We start from the raw sequence: 20,478 nt of genomic DNA, 5'->3' as shown, positions 1-20,478 counted from the left end.
TGTCAACAATATTTACTGTCAATCATGTCAACAATATTTAGAGTCAATCATGTCAACAATATTTACTATCAATCATGTCAACAATATTTACAGTCAATCATGTCAACAATATTTACAGTCAATCATGTCAACAATATTTACAGTCAATCATGTCAACAATGTTTACTGTCAATCATGTCAACAATATTTACTGTCAATCATGTCAACAATATTCACAGTCAATCATGTCAACAATATTTACAGTCAATCATGTCAACAATATTTACTGTCAATCATGTCAACAATATTTACTGTCAATCATGTCAACAATATTTACTGTCAATCATGTCAACAATATTTACTGTCAATCATGTCTGCTTCAGTCCAACTGGCCTGACACCAAAGGCAAGAAAAGTAGGAAGTGACATCTGTTCTGCTGCCTAATCTGGCAGCTGTCGGCCTGAACACACACACACACACACACACACACACACACACACACACACACACACGCACACACGCAGACTTCCTGCTGAGATTGTCCTCATGAACAAACACAATAAAGAGTTTTTATGCCACTGGCTCGGGGCAAAAAGGCTTCTTGTTTGATCACTTGATTACCTTCATGCACTAAGTACACTTGGTTTCACGTAAGTACACTTAGTGAATGATATTTATCTAGTGACTCAAAGCACTTTTACAGAGTGAAATTCCAGTTGGAGCAGTGTGGGTGGCACTGGGAGCAGGTGGCTCAAGTGCCTTGCCCAAGGACACAATGGCAGTGACTAGGATGGCGGAAGTGGGGATCAAACTTGGAACTCTCAAGTTATTGGCACCACCGCCCTATCAATCGAGCCACGCCGCCCCGTACTTAGGTACACTTAAGTGCCCTAAGTCACCAAGACCTGGTTGTTGCATAGACCAGGGGTCACCAAGGCCAGGTTGTTGTGTAGACCAGGGTTCACCAAGGCCAGGTTGTTGTGTAGACCACGGGTCACCAAGACCAGGTCGTTGTGTAGACCAGGGGTCACCAAGACCAGGTCGTTGTGTAGACCAGGGGTCACCAAGACCAGGTCATTGTGTAGACCAGGGGTCACCAAGACCAGGTCGTTGTGTAGACCAGGGGTCACCATGACCAGGTCGTTGTGTAGACCAGGGGTCACCAAGAGCAGGTCGTTGTGTAGACCAGGGGTCACCAAGAGCAGGTCGTTGTGTAGACCACGGGTCACCAAGACCAGGTCGTTGTGTAGACCAGGGGTCACCAAGACCAGGTCGTTGTGTAGACCAGGGGTCACCAAGACCAGGTCGTTGTGTAGACCAGGGTTCACCAAGGCCAGGTCGTTGTGTAGACCAGGGGTCACCAAGACCAGGTCGTTGTGTATACCAGGGGTCACCAAGACCAGGTCGTTGTGTAGACCAGGGGTCACCAAGACCAGGTCGTTGTGTAGACCAGGGTTCACCAAGGCCAGGTCGTTGTGTAGACCAGGGTTCACCAAGGCCAGGTCGTTGTGTAGACCAGGGGTCACCAAGAGCAGGTCGTTGTGTAGACCACGGGTCACCAAGACCAGGTCGTTGTGTAGACCAGGGGTCACCAAGACCAGGTCGTTGTGTAGACCAGGGGTCACCAAGACCAGGTCGTTGTGTAGACCAGGGGTCACCAAGACCAGGTCGTTGTGTAGACCAGGGTTCACCAAGGCCAGGTCGTTGTGTAGACCAGGGGTCACCAAGACCAGGTCGTTGTGTAGAGCACGGGTCACCAAGACCAGGTCGTTGTGTAGACCAGGGGTCACCAAGACCAGGTCGTTGTGTAGACCAGGGGTCACCAAGACCAGGTTGTTGTGTAGACCAGGGGTCACCAAGACCAGGTCGTTGTGTAGACCAGGGGTCACCAAGACCAGGTCGTTGTGTAGACCAGGGGTCACCAAGAGCAGGTCGTTGTGTAGACCAGGGTTCACCAAGGCCAGGTCGTTGTGTAGACCAGGGGTCACCAAGACCAGGTCGTTGTGTAGAGCAGGGTTCACCAAGGCCAGGTCGTTGTGTAGACCAGGGGTCACCAAGAGCAGGTCGTTGTGTAGACCAGGGGTCACCAAGACCAGGTCGTTGTGTAGACCAGGGGTCACCAAGACCAGGTTGTTGTGTAGACCAGGGGTCACCAAGACCAGGTCGCCCATAAGGACCAGATGAGTCGCCCGCTGGCCTGTTCTAAAAATAGCTCAAATAGCAGCACTTACCAGTGAGCTGCCTCTATTTTTTAAATTGTATTTATTTACTAGCAAGCTGGTCTCGCTTTGCTGGACATTTTTAATTCTAAGAGAGACAAAACTCAAATAGAATTTGAAAATCCAAGAAAATATTTTAAAGACTTGGTCTTCACTTGTTTAAATAAATTCATTTATTTTTTTACTTTGCTTCTTATAGCTTTCAGAAAGACAATTTTAGAGAAAAAATACAACCTTAAAAACGATTTTAGGATTTTTAAACACTTTTTACCTTTTAAATTCTTTCCTCCTCTTTCCTGAGAATTTAAATCAATGTTCAAGAAGATTTATTTTTTTATTGTAAAGAATAATAAATACATTTTTATTTAATTCTTCATTTTAGCTTCTGTTTTTTTGTGAAATATTTCTTCAAACTTATTATGATTCAAATTCCAAAAAATTATTCTGGCAAATCTAGAAAATCTGTAGAATCAAACATAAATCTTATTTCAAAGTCGTTTGAATTTCTTTTAAATAAGTTTGTTCTGGAAAATCTAGAAAAAAATTATGATTTGTCTTTGTTAGAAATATAGCTTGGTCCAATTTGTTATATATTCTAACAAAGTGCAGATTGTATTTTAAAACATGTCATCAAAATTATAAAATTAATCTTAATCAGGAAACATAAAATCTTTTTTTTATTTTTTCAAAAAGATTCGAATTAGCTAGTTTTTCTCTTCCTTTTTTTTCCGGTTGAATTCGGAATTTTAAAGAGTCGAAATTGATGATAAACTATGTTTCAAAATGGAATTTTAATTTTTTTCCTGTTTTCTCCTCTTTTAAACCATTCAATTAAGTGTTTTTTTCATCATTTTATTCTCTACAAAAAACCTTCCGTAAAAGTAAAAAAAAATGTACGAAGGAATGACGGACAGAAATACCCTTTTTTTTTATATATGTAGATTTATTTATGAAAGCTAAATTGAGCAAATTGGCTATTTCTGGCAATATATTGAAGTGTGTATCAAACTGGTAGCCCTTGGCATGAATCAGTACCCAAGAAGTAGCTCTTGGTTTCAAAAAGGTTGCTGACCCCTGATGTAAACAATCAACAATAATTAGGACAAACTCATTAAGAGTGACGCCTACTCGATAAGGTCGATGTGGAGCAGACATTGGGTCTCTCCTCCTTCCCAGAGTTGTGTTCTTGGTGTGGTTCCTCCATACCAACTTCAACATGACCTTCATCTATAGATGTCACCTGACTTCTATTGGTGTGGTTCCTCCATACCAACATGACCTTCATCTATAGATGTCACCTGACTTCTATTGGTGTGGTTCCTCCATACCAACATGACCTTCATCTATAGATGTCACCTGACTTCTATTGGTGTGGTTCCTCCATACCAACATGACCTTCATCTATAGATGTCACCTGACTTCTATTGGTGTGGTTCCTCCATACCAACATGACCTTCATCTATAGATGTCACCTGACTTCTATTGGTGTGGTTCCTCCATACCAACTTCAACATGACCTTCATGTATAGATGTCACCTGACTTCTATTGGTGTGGTTCCTCCATACCAACTTCAACATGACCTTCATCTATAGATGTCACCTGACTTCTATTGGTGTGGTTCCTCCATACCAACTTCAACATGACCTTCATCTATAGATGTGACCTGACTTCTATTGGTGTGGTTCCTCCATACCAACATGACCTTCATCTATAGATGTCACCTGACTTCTATTGGTGTGGTTCCTCCATACCAACATGACCTTCATCTATAGATGTCACCTGACTTCTATTGGTGTGGTTCCTCCATACCAACATGACCTTCATCTATAGATGTCACCTGACTTCTATTGGTGTGGTTCCTCCATACCAACATGACCTTCATCTATAGATGTCACCTGACTTCTATTGGTGTGGTTCCTCCATACCAACTTCAACATGACCTTCATCTATAGATGTCACCTGACTTCTATTGGTGTGGTTCCTCCATACCAACTTCAGCATGACCTTCATCTATAGATGTCACCTGACTTCTATTGGTGTGGTTCCTCCATACCAACATGACCTTCATCTATAGATGTCACCTGACTTCTATTGGTGTGGTTCCTCCATACCAACATGACCTTCATCTATAGATGTCACCTGACTTCTATTGGTGTGGTTCCTCCATACCAACATGACCTTCATCTATAGATGTCACCTGACTTCTATTGGTGTGGTTCCTCCATACCAACTTCAACATGACCTTCATCAATATATGTCACCTGACTTCTATTGGTGTGGTTCATCCATACCAACTTCAACATGACCATCTACAGATGTCACCTGACTTCTATTGGTGTGGTTCCTCCAAACCAACTTCAACATGACCTTCATCTATAGATGTCACCTGACTTCTATTGGTGTGGTTCCTCCATACCAACATGACCTTCATCTATAGATGTCACCTGACTTCTATTGGTGTGGTTCCTCCATACCAACTTCAACATGACCTTCATCAATATATGTCACCTGACTTCTATTGGTGTGGTTCCTCCATACCAACATGACCTTCATCTATAGATGTCACCTGACTTCTATTGGTGTGGTTCCTCCATACCAACATGACCTTCATCTATAGATGTCACCTGACTTCTATTGGTGGGTTCCTCCATACCAACTTCAACATGACCTTCATCTATAGATGTCACCTGACTTCTATTGGTGTGGTTCCTCCATACCAACTTCAACATGACCTTCATCTATAGATGTCACCTGACTTCTATTGGTGTGGTTCCTCCATACCAACATGACCTTCATCTATAGATGTCACCTGACTTCTATTGGTGTGGTTCCTCCATACCAACATGACCTTCATCTATAGATGTCACCTGACTTCTATTGGTGTGGTTCCTCCATACCAACATGACCTTCATCTATAGATGTCACCTGACTTCTATTGGTGTGGTTCCTCCATACCAACATGACCTTCATCTATAGATGTCACCTGACTTCTATTGGTGTGGTTCCTCCATACCAACTTCAACATGACCTTCATCTATAGATGTGACCTGACTTCTATTGGTGTGGTTCCTCCATACCAACATGACCTTCATCTATAGATGTCACCTGACTTCTATTGGTGTGGTTCCTCCATACCAACATGACCTTCATCTATAGATGTCACCTGACTTCTATTGGTGTGGTTCCTCCATACCAACATGACCTTCATCTATAGATGTCACCTGACTTCTATTGGTGTGGTTCCTCCATACCAACATGACCTTCATCTATAGATGTCACCTGACTTCTATTGGTGTGGTTCCTCCATACCAACATGACCTTCATCTATAGATGTCACCTGACTTCTATTGGTGTGGTTCCTCCATACCAACTTCAACATGACCTTCATCTATAGATGTCACCTGACTTCTATTGGTGTGGTTCCTCCATACCAACTTCAACATGACCTTCATCTATAGATGTCACCTGACTTCTATTGGTGTGGTTCCTCCATACCAACATGACCTTCATCTATAGATGTCACCTGACTTCTATTGGTGTGGTTCCTCCATACCAACATGACCTTCATCTATAGATGTCACCTGACTTCTATTGGTGTGGTTCCTCCATACCAACATGACCTTCATCTATAGATGTCACCTGACTTCTATTGGTGTGGTTCCTCCATACCAACTTCAACATGACCTTCATCAATATATGTCACCTGACTTCTATTGGTGTGGTTCATCCATACCAACTTCAACATGACCATCTACAGATGTCACCTGACTTCTATTGGTGTGGTTCCTCCAAACCAACTTCAACATGACCTTCATCTATAGATGTCACCTGACTTCTATTGGTGTGGTTCCTCCATACCAACATGACCTTCATCTATAGATGTCACCTGACTTCTATTGGTGTGGTTCCTCCATACCAACTTCAACATGACCTTCATCAATATATGTCACCTGACTTCTATTGGTGTGGTTCCTCCATACCAACATGACCTTCATCTATAGATGTCACCTGACTTCTATTGGTGTGGTTCCTCCATACCAACATGACCTTCATCTATAGATGTCACCTGACTTCTATTGGTGGGTTCCTCCATACCAACTTCAACATGACCTTCATCTATAGATGTGACCTGACTTCTATTGGTGTGGTTCCTCCATACCAACATGACCTTCATCTATAGATGTCACCTGACTTCTATTGGTGTGGTTCCTCCATACCAACATGACCTTCATCTATAGATGTCACCTGACTTCTATTGGTGTGGTTCCTCCATACCAACATGACCTTCATCTATAGATGTCACCTGACTTCTATTGGTGTGGTTCCTCCATACCAACATGACCTTCATCTATAGATGTCACCTGACTTCTATTGGTGTGGTTCCTCCATACCAACATGACCTTCATCTATAGATGTCACCTGACTTCTATTGGTGTGGTTCCTCCATACCAACTTCAACATGACCTTCATCTATAGATGTCACCTGACTTCTATTGGTGTGGTTCCTCCATACCAACTTCAACATGACCTTCATCTATAGATGTCACCTGACTTCTATTGGTGTGGTTCCTCCATACCAACATGACCTTCATCTATAGATGTCACCTGACTTCTATTGGTGTGGTTCCTCCATACCAACATGACCTTCATCTATAGATGTCACCTGACTTCTATTGGTGTGGTTCCTCCATACCAACATGACCTTCATCTATAGATGTCACCTGACTTCTATTGGTGTGGTTCCTCCATACCAACTTCAACATGACCTTCATCAATATATGTCACCTGACTTCTATTGGTGTGGTTCATCCATACCAACTTCAACATGACCATCTACAGATGTCACCTGACTTCTATTGGTGTGGTTCCTCCAAACCAACTTCAACATGACCTTCATCTATAGATGTCACCTGACTTCTATTGGTGTGGTTCCTCCATACCAACATGACCTTCATCTATAGATGTCACCTGACTTCTATTGGTGTGGTTCCTCCATACCAACTTCAACATGACCTTCATCAATATATGTCACCTGACTTCTATTGGTGTGGTTCCTCCATACCAACATGACCTTCATCTATAGATGTCACCTGACTTCTATTGGTGTGGTTCCTCCATACCAACATGACCTTCATCTATAGATGTCACCTGACTTATATTGGTGGGTTCCTCCATACCAACTTCAACATGACCTTCATCTATAGATGTCACCTGACTTCTATTGGTGTGGTTCCTCCATACCAACTTCAACATGACCTTCATCTATAGATGTCACCTGACTTCTATTGGTGTGGTTCCTCCATACCAACATGACCTTCATCTATAGATGTCACCTGACTTCTATTGGTGTGGTTCCTCCATACCAACATGACCTTCATCTATAGATGTCACCTGACTTCTATTGGTGTGGTTCCTCCATACCAACATGACCTTCATCTATAGATGTCACCTGACTTCTATTGGTGTGGTTCCTCCATACCAACATGACCTTCATCTATAGATGTCACCTGACTTCTATTGGTGGGTTCCTCCATACCAACTTCAACATGACCTTCATCTATAGATGTCACCTGACTTCTATTGGTGTGGTTCCTCCATACCAACTTCAACATGACCTTCATCTATAGATGTCACCTGACTTCTATTGGTGTGGTTCCTCCATACCAACATGACCTTCATCTATAGATGTCACCTGACTTCTATTGGTGTGGTTCCTCCATACCAACATGACCTTCATCTATAGATGTCACCTGACTTCTATTGGTGTGGTTCCTCCATACCAACTTCAACATGACCTTCATCTATAGATGTCACCTGACTTCTATTGGTGTGGTTCCTCCATACCAACATGACCTTCATCTATAGATGTCACCTGACTTCTATTGGTGTGGTTCCTCCATACCAACATGACCTTCATCTATAGATGTCACCTGACTTCTATTGGTGTGGTTCCTCCATACCAACATGACCTTCATCTATAGATGTCACCTGACTTCTATTGGTGTGGTTCCTCCATACCAACATGACCTTCATCTATAGATGTCACCTGACTTCTATTGGTGTGGTTCCTCCATACCAACATGACCTTCATCTATAGATGTCACCTGACTTCTATTGGTGTGGTTCCTCCATACCAACTTCAACATGACCTTCATCTATAGATGTCACCTGACTTCTATTGGTGTGGTTCCTCCATACCAACTTCAACATGACCTTCATCTATAGATGTCACCTGACTTCTATTGGTGTGGTTCCTCCATACCAACATGACCTTCATCTATAGATGTCACCTGACTTCTATTGGTGTGGTTCCTCCATACCAACATGACCTTCATCTATAGATGTCACCTGACTTCTATTGGTGTGGTTCCTCCATACCAACATGACCTTCATCTATAGATGTCACCTGACTTCTATTGGTGTGGTTCCTCCATACCAACTTCAACATGACCTTCATCAATATATGTCACCTGACTTCTATTGGTGTGGTTCATCCATACCAACTTCAACATGACCATCTATAGATGTCACCTGACTTCTATTGGTGTGGTTCCTCCAAACCAACTTCAACATGACCTTCATCTATAGATGTCACCTGACTTCTATTGGTGTGGTTCCTCCATACCAACATGACCTTCATCTATAGATGTCACCTGACTTCTATTGGTGTGGTTCCTCCATACCAACTTCAACATGACCTTCATCAATATATGTCACCTGACTTCTATTGGTGTGGTTCCTCCATACCAACATGACCTTCATCTATAGATGTCACCTGACTTCTATTGGTGTGGTTCCTCCATACCAACATGACCTTCATCTATAGATGTCACCTGACTTCTATTGGTGGGTTCCTCCATACCAACTTCAACATGACCTTCATCTATAGATGTCACCTGACTTCTATTGGTGTGGTTCCTCCATACCAACATGACCTTCATCTATAGATGTCACCTGACTTCTATTGGTGTGGTTCCTCCATACCAACATGACCTTCATCTATAGATGTCACCTGACTTCTATTGGTGTGGTTCCTCCATACCAACATGACCTTCATCTATAGATGTCACCTGACTTCTATTGGTGTGGTTCCTCCATACCAACATGACCTTCATCTATAGATGTCACCTGACTTCTATTGGTGTGGTTCCTCCATACCAACATGACCTTCATCTATAGATGTCACCTGACTTCTATTGGTGGGTTCCTCCATACCAACTTCAACATGACCTTCATCTATAGATGTCACCTGACTTCTATTGGTGTGGTTCCTCCATACCAACTTCAACATGACCTTCATCTATAGATGTCACCTGACTTCTATTGGTGTGGTTCCTCCATACCAACATGACCTTCATCTATAGATGTCACCTGACTTCTATTGGTGTGGTTCCTCCATACCAACATGACCTTCATCTATAGATGTCACCTGACTTCTATTGGTGTGGTTCCTCCATACCAACTTCAACATGACCTTCATCTATAGATGTGACCTGACTTCTATTGGTGTGGTTCCTCCATACCAACATGACCTTCATCTATAGATGTCACCTGACTTCTATTGGTGTGGTTCCTCCATACCAACATGACCTTCATCTATAGATGTGACCTGACTTCTATTGGTGTGGTTCCTCCATACCAACTTCAACATGACCTTCATCTATAGATGTCACCTGACTTCTATTGGTGTGGTTCCTCCATACCAACTTCAACATGACCTTCATCTATAGATGTCACCTGACTTCTATTGGTGTGGTTCCTCCATACCAACTTCAACATGACCTTCATCTATAGATGTCACCTGACTTCTATTGGTGTGGTTCCTCCATACCAACATGACCTTCATCTATAGATGTCACCTGACTTCTATTGGTGTGGTTCCTCCATACCAACATGACCTTCATCTATAGATGTCACCTGACTTCTATTGGTGTGGTTCCTCCATACCAACTTCAACATGACCTTCATCTATAGATGTGACCTGACTTCTATTGGTGTGGTTCCTCCATACCAACATGACCTTCATCTATAGATGTCACCTGACTTCTATTGGTGTGGTTCCTCCATACCAACATGACCTTCATCTATAGATGTGACCTGACTTCTATTGGTGTGGTTCCTCCATACCAACTTCAACATGACCTTCATCTATAGATGTCACCTGACTTCTATTGGTGTGGTTCCTCCATACCAACTTCAACATGACCTTCACCTATAGATGTGACCTGACTTCTATTGGTGTGGTTCCTCCATACCAACATGACCTTCATCTATAGATGTCACCTGACTTCTATTGGTGTGGTTCCTCCATACCAACATGACCTTCATCTATAGATGTCACCTGACTTCTATTGGTGTGGTTCCTCCATACCAACTTCAACATGACCTTCATGTATAGATGTCACCTGACATCTATTGGTGTGGTTCCTCCATACCAACTTCAACATGACCTTCATCTATAGATGTCACCTGACATCTATTGGTGTGGTTCCTCCATACCAACATGACCTTCATCTTTCACAACATGGATGTCACCTACCTTCTTTGCCTCCTTCCTTGTTGTGCTTCTTCAGCCATTCAATGTTCTTCCTGATGGCCTCCAAGTACGTCTGCGACTTGTCTGAGGAGCAGACCAACACGTAGCAATATGAAAATAAGAACTTTCTTGAAATTGGATGCAAACTCAACTTGATCTGACAGTGTTGTTTTTAGGAAGAGACCATACCAACAACAATAATATGTATCTGCATTGAAGATCACCCAGATAATAGGGATTTAAAGTGCGGTCTTCAGGGACCGGAAGTAGGCAACTTGGGCTACTTCTGGACCAATAAGGATATAAAGTGTGGTGTTCAGGGACAGCTTATTGGACTAACCTACTTCAGCAGCAATAATCTCCTGTGCTGGGATTCATAGATGTAGTGCTGAGAGTCGAGACTACAGTCAACCTGTATCAATTCTAGCAACATTCTCAAAGGTACTGCAGAGGATCAAAGGTACTCCAGAGGGTTGTACACAACAGACTAAGGGCATCAAGGGTACTGGAGAGGGTTGTAGACAACAGACTAAGAGGATCAAAGGTACTGCAGAGGGTTGTAAACAACAGACTAAGAGAATCAAAGGTACTCCAGAGGGTTTACACAACCGACTAAGATGATCAAAGGTACTGGAGAGGGTTGTATACAAGACTAAGAGGATCAAAGGTACTGGAGAGGGTTGTATGTAAGACTATGAGGATCAAAAGTACTCCAGAAGGTTGTAAACAGAATAAGAGGATCAAAGGTACTGGACCCAACAGACTTAAGAGGATCAAAGGTACTGGACCCAACATACTAAGAGGATCAAAGGAACTGGAGAGGGTTGTAGACAACAGACAAAGAGCTCTAGAGGGTTGTAGACAACAGACTAAGAGGATCAAAAGTACTCCAGAGGGTTGTAGACAACAGACTAAGAGGATCAAAGGTACTCCAGAATTAGGTGTAACTGACATCAGGTGAACATCAGAACTAAATAAATTAACATTGCCTGACCTTCACTGACTGGTAGACTAACTGCTAGAACAACTGGAAGACAAAGCTGTAGACCAATTAGTAGACCAACTGGTAGACTAAATGGTAGATCAACTTGTAGACTGACATGTAGACTAACTGGTAGACAGACAGGTAGACCAACTGGTAGATAAACTTGTAGAGTGACGGGTAGACTGACTGGTATGACTTGTAGATGGCTGATCCTCCTTGGTGGAGTCCTCCAGGTTCTCATACTCCTTCTGCATCTTGGAAGCCTCGGCCTTTGTGTTGTCATCCTCGTCCAAATTTTTTCCAACTGTCAAGAAGTGCAAGACTACTAAAGCAATGTAATGTAACTTTATACAACGTAATGTAATCATTTAATCTAACGTAACAATACAACATATTGAAACTTAATGCAACTTAATTCAACATTATGTAACACTACATAATGTAACATAATGTAATGCAACGTAGCAAAACTTCATGCAACGTAACGTAACTTAATGTTACATAGAGTGACATTATGTAACATAACGTAATGATACACAACATAATTTAATGATACATAACGTAACTAATTGCAATGTAACGCAACTTAATGTAACATAACTTAATGATACATAACATGACTAATTTCAATGTAACGTAACTTAATGATACATAACGTAACTAATTGCAACGTAACATAATGTTACATAACGTAACTAATTGTAATGCAACTTAATGATACATAACATAAATAATTGCAATGTAACGTAACTTAATGATACATAACGTACCTAATTGCAATGTAACGTAACTTAATTATACATAACGTACCTAATTGCAATGTAACGTAACTTAATGATACATAACGTAACTAATTGCAACGTAACATAATGTTACATAACGTAACTAATTGTAACGCAACTTAATGATACATAACATAAATAATTACAATGTAACATAACTTAATGATACATAACGTAATTAATTGCAATGTAACATAACTTAATGATACATAACATAACTAATTGCAATGTAACGTAACTTAATGATACATAACGTAACTAATTGCAATGTAACGTAACTTAATGATACATAACGTAACTAATTGCAATGTAACATAACTTAATGATACATAACATGACTAATTGCAATGTAACGTAACTTAATGATACATAACGTAACTAATTGCAATGTAACGTAACTTAATGATACATAACATACCTAATTGCAATGTAACGTAACTTAATGATACAATACGTAATTAATTGCAATGTAACATAACTTAATGATACATAACATAACTAATTGCAATGTAACGTAACTTAATGACACATAACGTAACTAATTGCAATGTAACGTAATTTAATGATACACAAGGTAACTAACTGCAATTGAATGAAACTTAATGATATATAGCATAACTTAATGCAACGTAACTTAACTTAGTACAACGTAACCCGACATCATACAGCGTAACATAACTTAATGATACATAAGGTAACTAATTGTATTGTAATGTAACTTAATGATACATAACGTGACTAATTACAATGTAATGTAACTAAATGATACATAACAACTAATTGCAATGTAAAGTAACTTAATAATACATAAAGTAACTAATTGCAAAGTAACGTAACTTAATGATACATTACGTAACTAATTGCAATGTAACTTAATTTAATGTTACAAAACGTAACTAATTGGAACTTATCGTAGTGTTATGTTACGTAACGTAACTAATTGCAACGTAACACAATGTTACATATTGTAACTAATTGTAACGTAACTTAATGATACATAACATAAATAATTGCAATGTAACGTAATTTATGTTACATAACATAACTAATTCTGCGATGAGGTGGCGACTTGTCCAGGGTGTACCCAACTTCTGCCCGATTGTAGCTGAGATAGGCACCAGCGCCCCACGCAACCCCAAAGGGAATAAGCCGTGGAAAAATGGATGGAACATAACTAATTGCACCGTAACTTAATGATACATAACGTAACCATTCGCAATGTAACATAATTTAATATTATATACATGATAAATGGGTTGTATAGCGCTTTTCTACCTTCAAGGTACTCAAAGTGCTTTGACACTACTTCCACATTCACACACACATTCACACACTGATGGAGGGAGCTGCCATGCAAGGCGCTAACCAGCACCCATCAGGAGCAAGGGTGAAGTGTCTTGCTCAAGGACACAACAGACGTGACGAGGTTGGTACTAGGTGGGGATTGAACCAGGGACCCTCGGGTTGCGCACGGCCACTCTTCCACTACGCCACATATAACATAACTAATTGCAACGTAACGTAATTTGATGTTACATAACGTAAATAATGGTTACTTATGTAACTTAATGTTACATAACGTAAATACTTGTTACATAACTTAACTTAATGTTGGATAACATAACTAATTGCAACTTAACGTAATTTAATAATATATAACATAACTAATTGCAATGCAACACAATTTAATGTTACATAACGTGACTACTTGCAATGTAACGTAACTAACTGAAATGTAACTTAATTTAATGTTACATAACATACCTAATTGCAACGTTATGTAATTTAATGTTCCATAACGTAAATAATTGTTACTTACGTAACTTAATGTTACATAACATAACAAATTGCAATGTAACATTACTTAATGAAACATAAAATAACAAATTGCAATGTAACGTAACTTTATGTTACATAACGCAATTAACTGCAATGCAATGCCATTTAACGTTACATAATGTTGCTAATTGCAACATAGTGTAACTTAATGTTAGATAACGCAACTAATGAAAACGTAACGTAACTTAATGATACATAATGTAACCACTTGCAACATAACGTAACTTAATGTTACATAAATACTTGCAACGTAACATAACTAAATGTTGCATAACGTAACTACTTGCATTGTGACTTAATGTTACACAATGTAACTACTTGCAACATAACGTAACTTAATGTTACATAACATAACTACCTGCAACATAAAGTAACTTAATGTTACACAGCATAACTACCTGCATCGTAACCTAATGTTACACAACGTAACTACTTGCAACATAACGTAACCTAATGTTACATAACATAACTACTTGCAATGTAACGTTATGTAATGTTACATAACATAACTACTTGCAATGTAACGTTATTTAATGTTACATAACATAACTACTTGCAATGTAACGTTATTTAATGTTACATAACATAACTACTTGCAATGTAACATTATCTAATGTTACATAACATAACTACTTGCTATGTAACGTACTTTAATGTTACATAACATAACTAATTGCAACATTACGTAATTTAATGTTACATAACGTTAATAATGGTTACTTACGTAACTTAATGTTACATAACATAACAAATTGCAATGTAAAATTACTTAATGAAACATAAAATAACACATTGCAATGTAACATTACTTAATGAAACATAAAATAACAAATTGCAATGTAATGCCATTTAACGTTACATAATGTAGCTAATGAAAACGTAACGTAACTTAATGATACATAATGTAACCACTTGCAACATAACGTGACTTAATGTTACATAACATCACTGCTTGCAACACAAAGTAACTTGATGTTACACAACATAACTACCTGCATCGTAACTTAATGTTACACAACGTAACTACTTGCAATATAACGTAACTTAATGTTACATAACATTACTCGCAACGTAACGTTATTTAATGTTACATAACATAACTACTTGCAATGTAACGTTATTTAATGTTGCATAACGTAACTACTTGCAACGGAAGGTTACATTGCAACACTGCAAAGTCTTTTCTTTGGACCAATTCTTCCTGGAGGAGCGATGGTCAATCATTGAGACATTTGGATTTCACCGACCTGCAAAGTCCTGAAGTCCCAGAGACTTTCCCAACTTGTTCTTAGTCTGCAGCGCGATCATGGCGTCCAGATTCTCTGCGGGAAGACAAACTATTGCATCATCACTTCACTTTGAAGATTCACTATTGCATCATCACTTCACTTTGTTAGTTTGAGTTGAAGAATGAATGATCCACATGACTTGATGTGTTATCTATGGCAGAACACTAAGTAGTGTTAAAGAACTACTTGTCTAGAAAATATTATCCATGCTAGATGATATTTTTCCTCCACTCAGCCCGACTGTCCTTCCTGCTCTTGTTTTTAGTCTTTCTTTCTAATTAGCAGCTGGGACTGAGTCAGGTGGGCTGGTTGCTAGGCGACAGGCTATTCCCCACAAAGAAAAGGCGATGGCGTGGAAGCCCATGGTTACCATGGAAACGCTGACATACGCTCGTTTGTTGTGTCCAATGACGCCTGCAGATTTGATTGTGGGGCAGCTGCTGCTCAGGTCATGTTGCAGCGTCTGTTTGCTAAAACCACACCAAGACACGTGTCCCTTCTTTGTTTGCTAAAACTACACCAATACACGTGTCCCTTCTTTGTTTGCTAAAACCACACCAAGACACGTGTCCCTTCTTTGTTTGCTAAAACCACACCAAGACACGTGTCCCTGCTTTGTTTGCTAAAACTACACCAGGACACGTGTCCCTTCTTTGTTTGCTAAAACTACACCAAGACATGTGTCCCTTCTTTGTTTGCTAAAACTACACCAAGACATGTGTCCCTTCTTTGTTTGCTAAAACTACACCAGGACACGTGTCCCTTCTTTGTTTGCTAAAACTACACCAAGACATGTGTCCCTTCTTTGTTTGCTAAAACTACACCAAGACACGTGTCCCTTCTTTGTTTGCTAAAACTACACCAAGACATGTGTCCCTTGTTTGTTTGCTAAAACTACACCAAGACATGTGTCCCTTCTTTGTTTGCTAAAACTACACCAAGACACGTGTCCCTTCTTTGTTTGCTAAAACTACACCAAGACACGTGTCCCTGCTTTGTTTGCTAAAACTACCCCAAGACACGTGTCCCTTCTTTGTTTGCTAAACCCACACCAAGACATGTGTCCCTTCTTTGTTTGCTAAAACTACACCAAGACATGTGTCCCTTGTTTGTTTGCTAAAACTACACCAAGACATGTGTCCCTTCTTTGTTTGCTAAAACTACACCAGGACACGTGTCCCTTCTTTGTTTGCTAAAACTACACCAAGACACGTGTCCCTTCTTTGTTTGCTAAAACTACACCAAGACATGTGTCCCTTGTTTGTTTGCTAAAACTACACCAAGACATGTGTCCCTTCTTTGTTTGCTAAAACTACACCAAGACACGTGTCCCTTCTTTGTTTGCTAAAACTACACCAAGACACGTGTCCCTGCTTTGTTTGCTAAAACTACCCCAAGACACGTGTCCCTTCTTTGTTTGCTAAACCCACACCAAGACATGTGTCCCTTCTTTGTTTGCTAAAACTACACCAAGACACGTGTCCCTTCTTTGTTTGCTAAAAATACACAAAGACACGTGTCCCTTGTTTGTTTGCTACAACTACACCAAGACACGTGTCCCTTCTTTGTTTGCTAAAACTACACCAAGACATGTGTCCCTTCTTTGTTTGCTAAAACTACATCAAGACATGTGTCCCTTCTTTGTTTGCTACAACTACACCAAGACACGTGTCCCTGCTTTGTTTGCTAAAACTACACCAAGACACATGTCCCTTCTTTGTTTGCTAAAACTACACCAAGACATGTGTCCCTTCTTTGTTCGCTAAAACTACACCAAGACATGTGTCCCTGCTTTGTTTGCTAAAACTACACCAAGACATGTGTCCCTTCTTTGTTTGCTAAAACTACACCAAGACACGTGTCCCTTCTTTGTTTGCTAAAACTACACCAAGACACGTGTCCCCTCTTTGTTTGTAAAACTACACCAAGACACGTGTCCCTTCTTTGTTTGCTAAAACTACACCAAGACACGTGTCCCTTCTTTGTTTGCTAAAACCATACCAAGACACGTGTCCCTTCTTTGTTTGCTAAAACTACACCAAGACACGTGTCCCTTCTTTGTTTGCTAAAACTACACCAAGACACGTGTCCCTTCTTTGTTTGCTAAAACTACACCAAGACACGTGTCCCTTCTTTGTTTGCTAAAAATACACAAAGACACGTGTCCCTTGTTTGTTTGCTACAACTACACCAAGACACGTGTCCCTTCTTTGTTTGCTAAAACTACACCAAGACATGTGTCCCTTCTTTGTTTGCTAAAACTACATCAAGACATGTGTCCCTTCTTTGTTTGCTAAAACTACACCAAGACACGTGTCCCTGCTTTGTTTGCTAAAACTACACTAAGACACATGTCCCTTCTTTGTTTGCTAAAACTACACCAAGACATGTGTCCCTTCTTTGTTCGCTAAAACTACACCAAGACATGTGTCCCTTCTTTGTTTGCTAAACCCACAACAAGACATGTGTCCCTTCTTTGTTTGCACAAACTACATCAAAACACGTGTCCTTTCTTTGTTTGCTAAAACTACACCAAGACATGTGTCCCTTCTTTGTTCGCTAAAACTACACCAAGACATGTGTCCCTTCTTTGTTTGCAAAAACTACATCAAGACATGTGTCCCTTCTTTGTTTGCTAAACCTACACCAAGACACATGTCCCTTCTTTGTTTGCTAAAACTACACCATGTGTCCCTTCTTTGTTCGCTAAAACTACACCAAGACATGTGTCCCTTCTTTGTTTTCTAAACCCACAACAAGACATGTGTCCCTTCTTTGTTTGTAAAAACTACATCAAGACATGTGTCCCTTCTTTGTTTGCTAAACCTACACCAAGACACATGTCCCTTCTTTGTTTGCTAAAACTACACCAAGACATGTGTCCCTTCATTGTTTGCTAAAACTACACCAAGACACGTGTCCCTTCATTGTTTGCTAAAACTACACCAAGACACGTGTCCCTTCATTGTTTGCTAAAACTACACCAAGACACGTGTCTCTTCATTGTTTGCTAAAACTACACCAAGACATGTGTCCCTTCATTGTTTGCTAAAACTACACCAAGACACGTGTCCCTTCATTGTTTGCTAAAACTACACCAAGACATGTGTCCCTTCTTTGTTTGAAAACCATGCAGAAAAAGGAGATTTGGTTTTCCTTTTGTTGTCCTTTTCCCTCAAGATGTCAACAAGTCAGAAAAGACAAGAAGTAAATAAAGACAAACTTAAGTGACTTGTCGTACCCAGATAGGCCACGCCCTCTTCAGGTGTGATGGTGCCATACTTGACCATCATCTTGACAAAGTCTATCAGCGTCTTCATGATGGTGATCAGAGTCTCTCTCTCCTCAGCATCTTCATCTGCAAACATCACATGTTGCCATGGCGATCATGCTCTCTCCCTCTGTTTGGCTGCAGGGGGGCGGGGCTTAATGATGGCGGTCAGGATCATTTGTGTGTCTGTGTGTGTGTGTGTGTGTGTGTGTGTGTGTGTGTGTGTGTGTGTGTGTGTGTGAGGCCCATTTCCTTGGAGAACATGTCCCACAAGGATCCATGCATGAGTCCTCTTCCTCCTCATCATCCTCCTCTTCATCATCATCCTCCTCCTCCTGATCATCCTCCTCCTGATCATCATCATCATCCTCCTCTTCCTCCTGATCATCCTCATCATCATCCTCCTCCTCCTGATCATCCTCCTCCTGATCATCATCATCAATATTATCCTCCTCCTGATCATCATCATCCTCCTCCTGATCATCATCATCAATATTATCCTCCTCCTGATCATCATCATCCTCCTCTTCATCATCATCCTCCTCATCATCATCCTCCTCTTCCTCCTGATCATCCTCATCATCATCCTCCTCCTGATCATCATCATCAATATTATCCTCCTCCTGATAATCATCATCATCATCCTCCTCCTCATGATCCTCCTCCTCTTCCTCATCATCATCATCCTCCTCCTCATCACCATTCTCGTCTTCCTCATGATCATCCTCATCATCATCATCCTCATCGTTCTCATCATCCTCCTCCTGATCATCATCATCATCCTCATCATCATCATCCTCCTCCTCATCATCATCCTCCTCATCATCATCATTCTCATCATCCTCCTGATCATCATCATCATCATTATCCTCTTCCTCCTGATCATCCTCATCATCATCATCATTATCCTCCTCCTGATAATCATCATCATCCTCCTCTTCCTCATCATCATCATCCTCCTCCTCATCATCATTCTCCTCTTCCTCCTGATCATCCTCATCATCATCATTCTCATCATCCTCCTGATCATCATCATCATCATTATCCTCTTCCTCCTGATCATCCTCATCATCATCATCATCCTCCTCATCCTCTCCTGATCATCATCATTATCCTCCTCCTGATAATCATCATCATCCTCCTCCTCTTCATCCTCCTCCTCCTCTTCCTCATCATCATCATCCTCCTCATCATCATTCTCCTCTTCCTCCTGATCATCATCATCCTCCTCCTCATCATCATCATCCTCATCATTCTCATCATCCTCCTGATCATCATTATCATTATCCTCTTCCTCTTCATCATCATCATCATCATCCTCCTCCTCTTCCCCCTCCTCTTCCTCATCATCATCCTCCTCCTCCTCCTCATCATCATTCTCCTCTTCCTCCTGATCATCCTCATCATCATCATCATCATCATCCTCCTCCTCCTCCTCCTCCTCATCCTCATTCTCCTCATCATCATACTCCTCATCATCCTCATCATCATCCTCCTCCTGATCATCCTCCTCCTGATCATCATCATCATCCTCCTGATAATCATCATCATCATCATCCTCCTCATCATCATCCTAC

At 40.6% G+C, this 20,478-nt stretch overlaps 1 protein-coding gene across 2 annotated transcripts in view; it reads right to left on the bottom strand.

Annotated features, from left to right (window-relative positions):
• Positions 1-20,478, bottom strand: part of scg3 (secretogranin III) — a 50,952-nt gene that overhangs the window by 4,262 nt on the left and 26,212 nt on the right. For both annotated transcript variants that reach the window (XM_061887547.1, XM_061887548.1), the window contains exons 8-11: positions 18,872-18,988; positions 15,589-15,663; positions 11,908-12,024; positions 10,739-10,819 (exon numbers count right to left, since the gene is read on the bottom strand). In XM_061887547.1, the coding sequence (XP_061743531.1) occupies positions 10,739-10,819; positions 11,908-12,024; positions 15,589-15,663; positions 18,872-18,988 (390 nt within the window). The remainder of the gene's footprint in view (positions 1-10,738; positions 10,820-11,907; positions 12,025-15,588; positions 15,664-18,871; positions 18,989-20,478) is intronic.

The sequence above is a fragment of the Nerophis ophidion genome, linkage group LG25 (genome assembly GCF_033978795.1).
Source record: "Nerophis ophidion isolate RoL-2023_Sa linkage group LG25, RoL_Noph_v1.0, whole genome shotgun sequence".
In the NCBI taxonomy this organism is placed as follows: domain Eukaryota; kingdom Metazoa; phylum Chordata; class Actinopteri; order Syngnathiformes; family Syngnathidae; genus Nerophis; species Nerophis ophidion.
Note: the sequence above shows the minus strand (reverse complement) of the source record. Positions and strands in the feature narration are given on the sequence as shown.